General features: G+C 39.9%; 1 protein-coding gene across 7 annotated transcripts in view; it reads right to left on the minus strand.

Moving 5' to 3' along the window:
- The window catches only part of TAFA5 (TAFA chemokine like family member 5), a 628,888-nt gene that overhangs the window by 262,891 nt on the left and 350,228 nt on the right, over positions 1-15,769 (minus strand). For all 7 annotated transcript variants that reach the window (XR_003998545.1, XR_003998541.1, XR_003998540.1 and 4 more), the window contains exon 2: positions 14,388-14,537. Coding sequence is in view for 1 of the 7 variants with exons in the window: in XM_030549247.1 (XP_030405107.1) it covers positions 14,388-14,537 (150 nt within the window). In the remaining 6 variants the exon portion in view is untranslated. The remainder of the gene's footprint in view (positions 1-14,387; positions 14,538-15,769) is intronic.

Raw genomic sequence — 15,769 nt, forward strand, 5'->3', positions numbered from 1 at the left:
ACTTCTAGCCATTTCCTTGGAAAACTAGTCCACAGTCTAATACCACATAACTTCTGCTCATAGCACCTTGTACTGAAATTCCTATCTGAACCCATAAACAAGACTGGATTAGCTTCTATAGGTGGCTGCTAAGGACTATCCAGCAAATAAAGAAAGTGAAGCTGTTGGCACTATGTAAATAGTGAACTAATGTTCCCACTGAGGCACTGAGCTTCTCAAGGTGTCATCTTTCAAATAATATGTAAAAGCAAGGTACTAACTTTTGAGGTAATTAAAGTGTTAACCCCTGGTTCTGGCCAACCACCAAATCAGGTAACCAAATTCTGCTTTCCTAAATATTTCCTTGCACTGTCAATTTGAAAACTTTCCTATCATACAAGGATGAGCTTTTTCCAGGTTTGAAGTCAAAGGAGGCTGCATACCAGCAAGAAATGACTATGACCACAGGAAAAACCATGAGGGGTCTTTGTGGCACCTTAGAAGCTAACAATTTTTTTGGGCATAAGCTTTTCTGGGCTATAACCCACTTCATCAGATGAAGGGAGTTAAAAATACAGTAGGCACCCGCACATAAATACACAGCACATGAAAAGATGTGAGTTGTCTTACCAAGTGTGGGGGTCAGTGCTAACGAGGTCAATTCAGTCAAGGTGGATGTGGCCCATTCACAACAGTTGACAAGAAGGTGTGAGTATCAACAGAGGGAAAAATACTTTTTGTAGTGACCCAGCCACTCCCAGTCTTTATTCAGGCCTAATTTGATGGTGTCAAGTTTGCAAATTAATTCCAGCTCAGCAGTTTCTTGTTGAAGTCTGTTTTTGAAGATTTTTTTGTTGAAGAATGGCCATTTTTAAGTCGCTTATTGAGTGTCCAGGGAGATTGAAGTGCTCTCCTACTGGTTTTTGAATGTTATGATTCCTGATGTCAGATTTGTGTCCATTTATTCTTTTGTGTAGAGACCATCCTCTTGTCAACTGTCTGAAATGGGCCATCTTGATTATCACTACAAAAGGTTTTCTTTCTCCTGCTGATAACAGCTCATCTTAATTAATTAGCCCCTTAGAGTTGATATGACTACTTCCACCTTTTCATGTTCTGTATGTATATATATCTCCTTACTATATGTTCCATTCTATGCATCTGAAGAAGTGGGCTATAGCCCATGAAAGCTTATGCTCAAATAAATTTGTTAGTCTCTAACATGCCACAAAAGTACTCCTGTTCTTTGAACAAGCTCTGGTTTTCAGCAAGTGTTGAGGACTCATAGTCTGAAATTCTGGCGCCATTTAAGGTATCAAGTTGAGTACCCCAAATTCCAGGCAATTAAATTACTAGTCACTTTGGAAAATTTTGGACTGCCTCTTTATGCATGGTTCCATTATGTGAATTTAGGTAATTCCATCATAAACAATTCTCTGTTCTTTGTGTTTATACATTCACACACTCACAGAAAAACTATAGCCCTTACTTCTTGCCCAAGAAAGAATTTCCCTGGGGCAGCTACAGTTCTGTTTACAGAACTGTTTGTTCTCCTCTTTGCACACTTTCTCTTTCTTTCATTTCTGCATTTATTCCTGTTGTGTATCTAAAATCAAGAGTGGTATTCTCGCTTCACTAGACTGCACATACATTGATGTTGCTGTGGGTGCAACAGCCACTGACGTTGGGCTGTTTACTTTCTCCCCTAGATTTTAGCCAGTAACACTGATTTCTTGCATGCTTACATTCCACTAGATTTTAGCCAGTAACACTGACTTCTTGCATGCTTACATTCCACTAGATTTTAGCCAATAACACTGACTTCTTCCATGCTTACATTTTTCTTTCATAACCGAACAGAATAAATACATTATTGTTTCCCTTGACTCTACATTTTACAAGAATTTACCAGCCCTTAGTTTGGTCAAGCTGTTTGGATAAGATATTATTGCTAAAATACACATAAAATTCCAAATAATTTCTCTAATAGTCCATTTCGGGGAGCAAAACAGAAGCGTAGTAAAAAAAAAAATCTGCTTTTCATGTACTTCTAAATGAACTGTGATTCACAAGGTGGAAACTGTCATAATGTGCCAGGATCAGACATTTGTGCATGGTAATGGGTACTTGGTGAGTCACAGTAACTTACCCCCCGCCCCCAGATTTCAGTTATCAGGGATATCTATCATTCTGACTATATTGGCTAGAGGCATGTGCAAGAAAATTAAGTGCTATGCATGTGGATCTGATGTAAAGTTGATTCTGAAGGCAAAAGATCTTCCACAGAAATTGTGTTTTAGGTGGGGCAGAGTTGAGAGAGAGGTTTAGGGTAGGAGGTGCTGGGCCTTGGATAGTTTTTTCACACACGTGTGAAGGCATGTTTATTGAGTAAGAAAACTGCCTTTAAAAAATATATAACTTGTTTGCATGTAGAACTGAATAGAAGCAGCTAATGTTTTCTGTTGCAGTGTGGGGTAGGAAAGGGCATTTTAACATAATGAACATAAAATCATAGAAGATTAGGGTTGGAAGAGACCTCAGGAGGTCCAACCCCCTGTTCAAAGCAGGACCAACCCCAACTAAATCATCCCACCCAAGGCTTTGTCAAGCTGGGCCTTAAAAACCTCTATGGATGAAGATTCCACTCCCTCCCTAGGTAACCCATTCCAGTGCTTCACCACCCTCTAGTGAAATCATTTTTCCAAATATCCAGCCTAGATCTCCCCCTCTGCTCTTGCTTCTTGTTCTGCCAACAGACACCACTGAGAACAGCCTAGCTCCATCCTCTTTGGAACCCCCCTCCAGGTAGTTGAAGGCTGCAACCAAATCCCCCATCACTCTTCTCTTCCGCAGACTAAACAAGTCCAGTTTCCTCAGCCTCTTAAATCATGTGCCCCAGACATCTGATCATTTTCATTGCCATCAGCTGGACTCTCTCTCTAATTTGTCACCACCCTTTCAGGGGGGAGATGAGGAGGGATTGGACGCAATACTCCAGATGTGGCCTCACCAGTGCCGAACAGAGGGGAATAATCACTTCCCTCAATCTGCTGGCAATGCCTCTACTTATACAGCCCAATATGACACTGGCCTTCTTCGCAACAAGGGCACATTGCTGACTCATATCCAGCTTCTCATCAACTGTAATCCCCAGGTTCTTTTCTGCAGAACTGCAGCTTAGCCAGTCAGTCCTCAGCCTGTAGCGGTGCTTGGGATTCTTCCGTCCTAAGTGCAGGACTCTGCACTTGTCCTTGTTAAACCTCATCAGATTTCTTTTGGTCAAATCCTCCAATTTGTCTAGGTCACTCTGTACCCTATCCCTACCCTCCAGCGTATCTACCTCTCCCTCCAGTTTAGTAGTACTTCTACATCCAAAGTAGTAGTAAATTTCAGATACATTCACCTCACCAAAAGGTAGTCAAGCTAGACAGCCAAGCTACCAATTTAAAAAGCATGTACATGCAATGGCCAAAACATTAATACTTCCTTTCATTCCTCAAAAGACATCTCCTCCCCTGCACACAATATGCTTTTCCTCTCCTAACATAGGCATCAGGGCACAAGAAGTGAGCATTCACATTGTGCGTGCAGTTGGCGAGTCCTTGTAATGTTTAAAAGGCCTGATGAAGAAGTGGAAAACTACTCTTGGGAAATTAAAATGGCATGATCTATGACAGCCTACACACCTGCAAATATTCAAACCACTCATTCAACCCATCTTATATATATATTCCTTTTATTTTCCCACATGGCCTATAACACAATCTTAGTATCAAGTAATTTAAAAGTTAATGGTCTGATTCTGCAAGGTGCTGAGCACAGTTTAAGAGGTGCTGAAAACCTTCAACTCTCATTTATTTCACTGGGAGCTGAGGGTGCTCATCACTGGAATCAGGCTTTAAACATTACGTGAAACTGCATCTTTCAAAAGCAGTAGAAATATTGAAGCCTTGGTCAAACTAATGAATCTCTCTCAGCATCACAACTGAAATGCTGGTCTTGAACATATTTCATGATATCTGGGCTCTCATCATACTGAAAATAAAAAACTATCATGGCATCCAAGTAAAATTCTCTGCTCAGATACAATAAATCCTTACTAATCACAGGTTGCCAAACTGCATTAGCCTCCACATAGCAGATCTGTTGTTAGAATATACTCTTCCAGTATGGGGAGAGAATGATCTCAATGTCTACTGAATTCTGGGAGGTGTCAATCTATCCAACATGATCCACCTATATTTTGATGAAAGGAAGAAAAAGATACTGCAACTATCCTTCAGTGCTCAGAGAGCATGCAGAGCATTAGAGCAGAGCTAGTTTTTCCAACTCACCCATAATTTTCCTCAGTTTCATATAACCATTTTCAGAACTTCTTGCCAACCTACCCAACATGATAAAAAAGGCAAGCAGCTTTAAAAACATGCTCCCACCTGTTTAACTCTCTAACTAGTCTCCAGGATAAGCAGTTGCCCTTTTACCACTGTTACCTCTGCAATATACCTGTCTAGAACCTGTCTAGAACCAAATAGCCCTGGTTACCTCCTAAACCCACATCACCCACATGATCACACAGAGCACTGTTTGTGTTCCAGCCACCCAACACCTGTCTACTCACTCTTATTCAATCTCCTATTAGTGTTAAATCTATCCAGTGCTGCCTTTTTGTTTCGCTTGCATCGGATTTACTTAGCATAAATGCAGCTAAACTTACTCCATGTGCTGCATTTACAATGATAAGAAACTTCATACCTTAGATGGCACTACAACAATAACAGTGTATGCAACTTAAACATGAAAGACTCATATTACATTTCTAGAGATTGTAATATTTGCAATACTTTTTGGTTGTGCAAATTGGAATATCTTGAGAAGCCTGAAACCCTTTAGGTATTGAATAGAGTTCTGTTTCAGTGGGTATGTTAGGAGTCAATTAGTAATCAATTTTGACCTTAACATCTCCCTATTGACCCTCAAAGCTAATGAGGAGAGAAGAGCAGGAACTTATTAAATGAGTCTAATACAGCCTCCTTAGAGATCCTGAGTTTCTGTTTTAAACAAAATCAGTCACTGCCAACTGAAAAGAATGCTAAATATCATATGTGAACTTTTGTGTCACATAAAGATGCAGTAGAGAATAATGCAATTAGAAATGATTATTGCCAAAAAGGTACTAGTATTTAATTATCATAAAGTATGTCTATACCTGGAAATTATGTCAAGGAGCTCTTTAAAAAGTAGGAGGAAAAAATCTAATAAGAATGGAGGGAAAAAAAAGAGGAAAGCGAGTATCAAAATACCAAATATTAGTGTTTTATTTTCAGTTGTTTTAAAGTAGTCAAAATAATAATACACAGTAGCATAGGGGTTCCCAGACTTGGTTTGCGGCTTGTTCAGGGTTAACCTTTTGGCTTGCCGCAAGACGCTTTGTTTACCTGAGCATCCGCAGATATGGCTGCTTGGAGCTCTCAGTGGCTGCAGTTCGCCATTCTCGGTCAATGGGAGCTGCGGGAAGCAGTGCGGGCTGGGCAACTGCTTCCTGCAGCTCCCATTGGCTGGGAATGGAGAATCTTGGCCACTGGGAGCTGCAAGTGGCCGTACCTGCGGACCCTCAGGTAAACGAAGTGTCTCGCAGTCCGCCAGGGCTTACTCTGAACAAGCCACGAACCAAGTTTGGGAACCCCTGCAGCAGTATCATGCAGAAGATCATTCTTTTAAACAAGATTTCAAGACTGGAATCATATTTCAGTACTGCACTGTAACGTATTGCAATAGATCATATTGTAGATGTAAACACATACGTAATCTTAACTTCAATTATTGACTTAACAATATCCATCTTCTAAATGGAAATTAAAACCAGGGATAGTTTGATATGTTCTTAGCTGCATTCAACAGCAAGAGGGCAGCCCAACTCTTATTGCAATTGTCCTCTTTGAAACGGAATTAGATCATCATCAATTCTTAATGCCCCACAGCAGGGTGCACCTGGACAGTTAATTTGTGTCAGGTTAGTGCAGGGTAGATTCACAACCCAGTTAGTGCAACCTTTTGTGTACACATGCCTTTAGAGTCACAGGGTTAGATTGTAGTGGACCAGGGCACAGAATTTCAGTGCTAGGAGTTGCTGTCTGTGGAGTGCTGAGCCAAGAAGAATGCCTCCTGACACTTTAGTAGTCTCTTGCTGAGCTAAACATGACACCTTTTTTTGAAGAAGATCTAAAACCTCGTCCTTCAGAGCTTAAACCAGTCTCCTGCTATCGAGGCTAGAAGGTGACGTTGCACGTCTGCTCACTGTGGAGATTCTTGTACCTTCTTCTGAGACATGTGGTACTGGCCAATGCTGGAGACAGAATACTGGACTAGGTGACCAAAGGTCTGATCCACTATGGTAATTCTCAGGTTCATATCAGAGAATCCCTATGTCCCTTTTTGAAACTGGTATTTTAGGACGTGAATGTGAGTAGCAAAAATATATCCCAAGTATTTCTACTATTTTGCCCACTTAGAGCACAGTTCATTGCTGCACAGTATGAATGTCAACTGGGCAGAACATCTGCTTTAAACGAAGAATAGCCCTGTTCCCGATTAATACACCTGTCCTTACTACACATCACTGAGTGGAGCACCAAGAGAAGAGAGGAAAACATTAATGTAAATCAATGAGAGAGCCATCATAGCATCTTACATGACTCACTACTAATCTGGGCACTGCAAATTTCATCTCCAGATTGATATTGCATTTGTGGAAGAATTCTAATACAATCATATATGTGTGTGTGAGTAGGTTTCTCTCTCTCAAGTGAGCACCCGAAAACATACACAGTATTATTTGAGTAAGACTGGTCAAGATTGCTTTTAGAACAAGAACTAAATTCACTACAATTCTGTACATATATATCCAGTCAACCTCTTTCCTCTAGTCAATCTCTTATACCCTCCAACTTAAAATGGTGCTGAAGAATGAGTCATACATAGACAAGTTACTCTGTTGACAATCCAAATGGCTATATTGAATTGGCATATATTGTTAAAGCAATGCTAATAAACACTTCATTACAGAATTTGATCTAAAAAGAAGGTCTACAGACCTCCAGAATGGTAAAAACAGAAAATGATGAGGCAAATTCTAAGTTATAGCACCACGACTCCTACGTTATAGGTATGACATTACACCATACCCATTACATACAGTTACACTGTTGTCTTTTTCAGCAGAGAAGTAATATACATCAACTCAAGCTAGAAAACAGAGAACACTGAGGCTTTTTTCAAGCTACATTAGTAGTCTGTCATATTTAGAGAAGAATGATTAGAAATGAGTAAATCAGAGCGCCTCATGCTAGCCAAATATCTAAACATAAAACTTTGTTCTTTATACTGTACTGAGACACAGTGCAGAGTTGTGCCTGTTTATATTTAAGACTGCTTCCAGTTTTCTAGGATCTGAAGCACACACTTCCATTTCTTAGGAAACGACACTAGTTAATATACCCGAAGAAATCAGAACTGACTTTGGTAATCAACTCAGAACTTGTAGAGATTGCTCTTGGTACAAGTACTTTTGAAGTGGAAGAGCCCTTAAATTTCCTTTTCGCCTTGCCAAATAACTGACATCAGAATTCAGTCCTTCAGAAAATATATAGCATAACAGAATACACTCTAGAATAACATTTAACACAAAACAATGAGTAAATGGTAGTCTGATACCACTACCAGAATGTGCTCTGAATGCATTTTGCTAAATTTGATACCGAAGTCTGTCAGTGGAGATGGACACTGCCTCGTGCAAAGTCCTAATTTGAGCATTTAGGACTGGTCCTTGGCTCAGGCAGCAGTTGTTTAAATCAAATCAATAAAATTCAGCGTTCAGAAACTCACACAAGTCAAAAAGCCCTCGGCCCACAGGGCTTCCAGCTACAGCTCCCTCCCTTGTACTCCATGACATTCTAAGTTTTTTAGAGGCACTGTGGAAGGGAGTTGTTGGCATTGAAGTTCCAAGCTCTTTCAACCCATCTCTTCCTGTCTCTCTTTACACTTCTGCCTGCCTTCATTCCCTGCAACAGCAGGGGAGGGGGGTGTCTGTCCATAACTGACGCTTCTCATACTTGGGTGCGGGGGAAGGCTGGTTTTGCTGTTTGCAGTTCTTAACCCCTTCCTGCTGTGTTTGTAGACCCCATCACAAAGCCAAACAGTGCTCCTCTATCAGAGGTTCTCATAGTACTAACTAGTGTTTCTTAACTACAGCTTTTGTTTAGTCTTCATCGACAAGGGTTTTGTGCTAATTATTAAAGATCTGAGGTACAATTCTGACACTCGTACTCACAAAGCAGTCCCAGTAAAATCAATGGGACTACTCACAGAGTATAAAATGGGAGAATCAGGACATTAGTTCACAGCAAATTAGCTAAATGATATTCTTATTCAAAAAAATCTTACCATTAGAGTATCTTCATCCTGGAGTAGGAGATTGTGATGGGGCTTACTCCCATCACCTGTTAGACAAGGGGCTAAGAGCCAATTAGTGCAGCTGTGATTGATTGATTCCTGATTAGAAGGGGTGGAGCTAGATAAGGATCATTAGGCACTTGGGCCTTATAGGGAACCTGAAAGAACTCAGTAGGAGAGAGACTGAAGAGAAGGTGGGACTCTCCTGCAGACAGAAACTCACAGAGAGCAAGCCAGCCTCCTGTAAGGAGGGAGCCCTGAAATAGGATTAGTGAAAGTACTTCAGTGAAGCCCAAAAGGAGAGGAGAGTGTTTAGTTCAGCACATAGACACCAACTCCATGGGTAGTCTGGGCTGAAGCACCCATGGAAAAAAAATATTGGGTGCTTAGTACCACCACTCTCAGCTGTTCGGGCAGGGCCCTGCCCAAACAGCTGATTGGTGGGGCTACCAATCAGCTGTTTGGTGGATGTGGGAGGGGCTTGGGGAAGGATGGAGAGCAGCGTGTGTCAGGTGGGTGGGACTTGGGGGAGGAAAGAGGCAGATCAAGGGTGGAGCCTCAGGGGAGGGAGTGGAGGGGTGGTGGAGCACCCTGGGGAAAAATAAAAGTGCCTATGGTTCAGCAGAGGAAGCAGAAGCTTGGAGGACCTAGGGACGACCCAGAGATCCAAGAAACAAAAGGAGACTTGTGTAAAGCATAGCTGTAGTTCCGCACCACAAAGAGGCTTACAGGTAGGAAGGGACCCAAGGAAACAGGAGCATGTCTGAAGAAACAAACCAAGTTTCTTTCCAGAGGGTCCCTGGGTCAGAATACAGAGTTGAGGAAGGGTATGGGTTCCCCCACCAGCTCCCTGAGGAAGAGGCATCCAAGCCCAGTGGAAGGAATCTTGACCCTAAGATGGGGTTGAAGACTGATCTGAAAGGACAGGCTGAGGAATACCCCAAAGGGTGGGGGTTTGGAGGGGAGACTTTTTTGTGATGGGATGTTCATGAACTTTCTCTTCAACCTCCTTGTTACCCCAGAAGAGGACCAAACTGTATATGACTTGGCACCAAATCCAAGCCATAAAATGCCCGGTGAGAGGCAGATAGCCTGCAGGAGGTACCGAAGACAAGGATATCTTGTAGCATCACATCTTGACACAGAGCGGTACAATGGGTGGTGAATACATTACATTTCACAGTCAAAGAATCAAGCAGATGAATAAAGATCAGTTATGAAGGCCAAACTTCCCAGTAACAAAAACGTCAAAAAGACATGTTGTGTGTCCTTAGTGAGAAAGCTGGGTTTGTTTTTAATTTTGGCATTGACGACTATGTGATCAAGAGTGAACAGAAGTCTTTAGTGGACAAAAAATAATAATAATAAAAAAATCTATAACTGCAGATGTTCTCTCTCAGTGTAAGAAAAAAATATCCTACCTTATGTTTGGTTGTCACATTCCTAAAACAATGGTACTTTGCTGAAAACCAGAAGGATTAACAGCTCCCTGTGAAGATTACTTCTCTGAACTGGCCAGCAAAAAGCATTCAATAGCAACTTCCCCAACACTTTTCCTAGAAACTAAATATGCTAGCACCTTTAGAAAATTCTATCTCTAGCTGCCTGGGCAGCAAGAATTGTTTGTGTTCTTAAGACCGAGCCATCTCACCAACTCAGAGAACCATTTTTTATTTTTATTTTTATTGGTATTAGTTGTCAGAATTAAATATATTCATAAGGAGGAAACTATGGACAGGAGACAATGCTTGGATTACCTTTCATATTTTTCTACTTTAAGGGGAAATTATACTTGTGTTGACAGACAGTGTCCATCTGGTTTCATAGTGCTGGGGCAGTCTCTCTGTTTTCATGAGATCATGTCTGAATGAGCATTGTAGAAACTATATAATCTTTTTTTTACAATAAATTATTTAGAATTTGTTACCTGGTTCTAGCAGGTTATGAGTCTACTTGAACCCTGATTTCAAAGCACCTGTGGAAGTTCAATGTTCTTAACTACATGCTGGAACCAAAATAAATGTATCTTAAAAGTATTTGCAAATGCAGCACTTAATAAAGGGCATAAAGTTTCCAGTTTATACCTTTTAGGATAATCTATGCAACTGAATCCATTAGAGCTACAAAGGAACAGCATTCCAAGAGGAGCTGTGGAGGCTCAGCTTGATAAGTTTACGAAGGGGATGGTATGATGAGAGTGCCTACAATGGTGTGTAGCCAATATGCAACTAGTAGCAGCAAATATCACCAATGGCTGGTGATAGGACACCAGAGGGGGAGGGCTCTGAGTTACTACAGAGAACTCTTTCCCAGATGTCTGGCTGATGGGTCTTGCCCATGAGGTCTGGGTCTGATTGACTGTCACATTTGGGGTCGGGAAGGAATTTTCCCCCGGTCAGACTGGCAGAGACCCTGGGGGTTTTCACCTGCCTCTGCCGTATGGGATATGGGTCACTTTCAGGTTAATGCTAGTGTAAATGGTGGACTCTCTGTAACTTGAAGTCTTAAAATCATTATTTGAGGACTTCAGTAACTCAGCTAGAGGTTATGGGTTTATTACAGGAGTAGGTGGTTGAGGTTTGGTGGCATGTAACATGCAGGAAGTCAGAGTAGGTGATCAAGATGGTCCCTTTTTGCCTTAAAGTCTATGAAATTACAGGAATTGTAAGAAAGTGCAAACTGCAGAATAATCCATAGTCACAGTAGTCTGCTTGTAGCTTTTGCTTTTAGCTGATGATTTCACCACTTATTTCAAATGTGAGGGATTACAGAATGTACACACCATCTTTGGCTGTCTGAAAATTTTCAACCTTCTACAGTAATCAGGTGGAGAGATTATTTTGCTACTCTGTATGTCTCACCAGAGCCACTCATAATATAGGATGACAGAAAAGAGAGTACGGAGCCAGAGCCATCAATCCTGTGAAAGGAAGTGGTGTGTGCTATTATGAAAATGAAGACTGGGAAATCACCAGGGGTAGATAACATGCCTGCAGAATTGTTAAAAGGAATCGGCAATCACAATACTGAAATTATGTGGAAAAATTGTAGTGATATATGGATGACTAAAAATTGGCTGAACGACTGGACAAAGGAAATTTTTCTGCCTTTCTCCAAGAAGACAGATATGACAGTTGTAGTATCTATCATAACATCACTCTGGTGATGCATGCGAGCAAAGTTCTTCTCTGCATAATTCAGAATAGCATGAAACAAAGGATAGAAGCAGAACTACCACCACAACAATCTGTTTTCAAGGCACATGTGACCAAATGGTGAATATTAGTCATATTACTGGAAAAATGCAGAGAGTACAATCACCCACTGATCACATGCTTCACTGACTACTCAAAAGTGTTTGATTCTCTCTGACATGGCCATCTTTGTACTATATTGGCAGATATGGGGAGTCTAGAGCATTTCAAATTGGCAGATATGGGGAGTCCAAAGCATGAACTCATTGCAAGTCTCTTTCACCAACATCAGCCATGGTGCAAACAGTGGGCAGTCTACGACACAAGAGTGTATTTTATTGCAAGCCTTTAACACATACACAGAATTTATGATGAAACAAGGCTTGGAAGGTTTTGACAAAGTAGAATGAACGTAGGTGTCCACCAATGGAAATCCAACTGACCTCACAAATGCTGATGATATTACACTCTTTGTAACGACTATGATGCAAATGTTGGAGTCCGTAAAAAACAAGTTAGTGAGGAATATGGACTATTCCTGAATGTGATGAAAACAAAATGCACATACTTTGACTCAGCTAACAGAAATAGGATGCAAGCAGAAATCATAATTAACAGACAAGCTAGAGAGACAGCAGATGAATTTAATGTCTGGGATCACATATAGCCAATCAATGAAGCTGTTTCAAAAAATCAGAAAAGACAAGGGATGGCTTGCTCAGGTATTGCTTCCCTTAAGAAAGTGTGGAAAAAACATTCTGTCTCAGAAGGGGCAACTGGTGAAAAGACTAATTTTTCTTCCATACAGATTTATGGATGTGAATAAAGTTTCTGCTGACAAGAAGAAAACTGAAGCTTTTGTAATGTGCTCCTGGCAAAGACTCTTGCGTATTTCATGGACAGAAAAAAAAAGATGAATGTCTATGTTAGAAAAAAAAATATTGAACAGAAGCAGACCCTGATGTAAAAAACCAATAGAAGCAAACTTAAGTACTTTGGTCACTTTAGGCATAGGAAATAACCTTGAGAAAGTATGGAAAGAATGGTGGAGGGTCATCGTAGTAGGGAATGATCAGTGAGGAGATGAATGGATGGTGCAGCAAATCACTGGAAGGTCAGATGCTGCGTGCTTGAAGATAGTGATGGATCATGAAGGCTTCTGAAAATTCTGCTCATATAATTGCTATGCAGACATGAATAAATAGATTTATTTGCAATAATCTACTTGCTTTAGTTGTATAAAGATGATTACCAAGGATGTTGGCAGCAAAACCAGAGTCATACTAACCTCTCCCACCCATCCTACAGATAAGTAGAGACATTTTTCTTTTCATCAAATGAAAATGAGATGGGACCTCCATCAGTCTGAAAGTTGAGTTCAGTTAACATGTGACCTAGCAAAATTTGTGAGTGCATCTGGTCTGTTCATGCAAAACCCATATTTGCCCTCACAAAACCTACCTTCTGACTATCACACTGGGTAATTGCACATAATGTTGAATTATCGAATTTACTAACAAACGGGCTTGCAAAACTTGCATGAATAGATAAGGTGGCCCACTAAAAATTTGTCCCTTAGGTACCCAATGAAACCATATAATGTTACTGCAAACAGGGAGGAAGAAAATTATTGGAGATGGAGTCCCACAATCTATGATGGAGATCACCGAGAAAATGAACTGATCTCCAGAGTACCAACCATAGTGAAAGCAAACTATGGAAACAGAATGTATATGATGTTCTATGCTTAGCTCTGTGGGTAGGTACTGAAATCCCCATTGAGTTGTTTTCTTTGACAGTCAATGGGTGAGATCAAATTCTGATGTAAGAGCGTGCAACATTTTTATTTAAGGACTCGAGCTGGTATGTGAGTCATTTTTCAAAGGCAATTTTTATTGTCTCCATAAAGAAGCATCTTTCTTTTGTTGTTCTTAACAGAGTTTAGATCAAAATATGCCATTTTACATCAACTATTTTTAACATATACTTAACATCATATTTTATTTCTTCTAATTGCAATATGAATGCTTTCTAAGATTACCTCAGCAAGCTTACAATGAAGACTGCACCACTGCTAATGTTTTACTTAGCTGTAATATAGCAGTTCATTTGCTTCACAAAATGATTTCAAAGTGAAATATTTTCATACCTCCCTCTACATCAGCATTTTTGCAGGCTGCAGGCTCTACTCAGCTACTGCATCTGCAGTGAATCATATATAATGATCATTTCAATGAAAGAAGAAATACTATGCATGTAAGGTACGTACATATTTTCTTTTCCAATAACATCACTAATGCTTTTTTCCAGAACAACCCATTTTTCATGCAGGAGTGGTCACTTTAGCCTCAGTGGTATTAACCCTTTGAGTCGAGATTAGAGTAAGTGCATTTTTGGTTTCACAAAGAACTTAAACAAACAAAAATTCTAGAGATCTCATGGGTTTCAGCGTCATTCAAATTAAAATACAGAATATATTAGTCCAACTCTGTTAACATCTCACCTGCATTACCAAACTAAATCAGAAATGAAGATGCTAAAGAAGAAAAATAGCACTGATTTACTGCCCTTTGGAAAAAAAATATGCTATTAATGAGTAATTCTTGGTTTTGAGGATTTCGACCATATTATCACAAAATCAATTAGTAGGTTAGCTCACACATATAATAATGTCAGATACATATAACCTGTTTTATTAGGATAAACAATTAAACGTGATGATTTTTGTGCTGGAAGATACTGATTGAATGGATCTTTGCCTCTTACCATCCACGCAGGCTGGCCTTGCTCTTGTTGTACCGGCAATCTGTCCTTTTTTACATGCACAGCGAGCTGTTTGTCGGGCTATAGTCCTTCGGGGCTGGCTGCTATCTTTGTCCAAAGTAACAATCTCACATGTACCTGCAGCCAGTTGACCTGGAAAAAGAACCAGCAACAGGTACCAGAGTCACTGAATGCACTACAGGCAATCTATTACAGCTGAATAGAGTCATGGTCCAATGTCACAGCAGACACTCCACAACAAATGGGAAGCCAGCTGATGGATATAATAAAAGTGAGATGCCATACAATTTTTCTTTGTGCTGGACATGTGAAAATCTTGCAAACTGGTTCTGTCAGAAAATGGTTATTGTTTTATAAAAGCAGGAAAGCTAGGGTCAAACAGATTACTTTTATATTAGTTGGTGTAAAGGAACAATCCATTTTTGCAGCAATGAAATTAAATGTGGCTCTGTCTATACGTGTGGAAAACAAATGTTTGAAAATATCAAAGGCAAATTTCAGAAAATATCTGCAAACAGTGCTCTTTCCATGAACGTAAATCTTAATTACAGGATTTTTTTCTTTGAAAATCCAGATTTATAACAAAGTATTTGAGTTTCAGCAGATTTTCAATCCCTTAATTTAGCTTCCATCCCATCACACTAAAATACAAAAGCACTTACATACATATTTCCTGTTAGATATTAGCCTGTGATCCTTGTATACACTAATCATGCCATCAACTTGCAAACCACATCAAGGTGACACTATTTAATAGCATATATGTATAAGTTCCTCTGATCTATGCTGTTTTCTCCAAAGATACTAAGAAAGCCCATTCACTTTGATTCTGGATTTCATACATGCTCTAGGATAGATAGAGAAAGTAACAGAAAATGTTTTTGGTGGAAGTTGTGCTAAAAGTGAATCTTGAAAGTTTGAAATGTCACATTCCTTTTGAAGATGTTGATAACATGACACTAGTAAAGGCAAATGTTAACTTTTGCAAGCAAGACACATTTATTATTGATAATACAGTGGTTAATAAAGTATGAAAACAGACTACCACTTTTTACCGGTAAGTGTATTATTTATCTCTTCTAGGTTTTATGTTACAGTGCAAGATAACGCTTTTATTTGGTCTTGTACTTGCATGCAATCAATTACAACCATTTATGTGAACATGTGCAAAAATGTGCCTGAAATTCATAAGCTAACTACATCTAGTTCTCAGAATACTTGAGATGGAATAAATGCCAATCTGGAGATGACAAACCGGGCTGTGCAATTTCAACAATATTTCTAGTAAATGTTTTCAGGTCTATTGAAAACTTTAATGTTTCTTGTCAGGTGAGTCACATTTGAGCAAGCAGTTAAAGACTGTG

The sequence above is a fragment of the Gopherus evgoodei genome, chromosome 1, assembly GCF_007399415.2.
Source record: "Gopherus evgoodei ecotype Sinaloan lineage chromosome 1, rGopEvg1_v1.p, whole genome shotgun sequence".
NCBI classification, from domain to species: domain Eukaryota; kingdom Metazoa; phylum Chordata; order Testudines; family Testudinidae; genus Gopherus; species Gopherus evgoodei.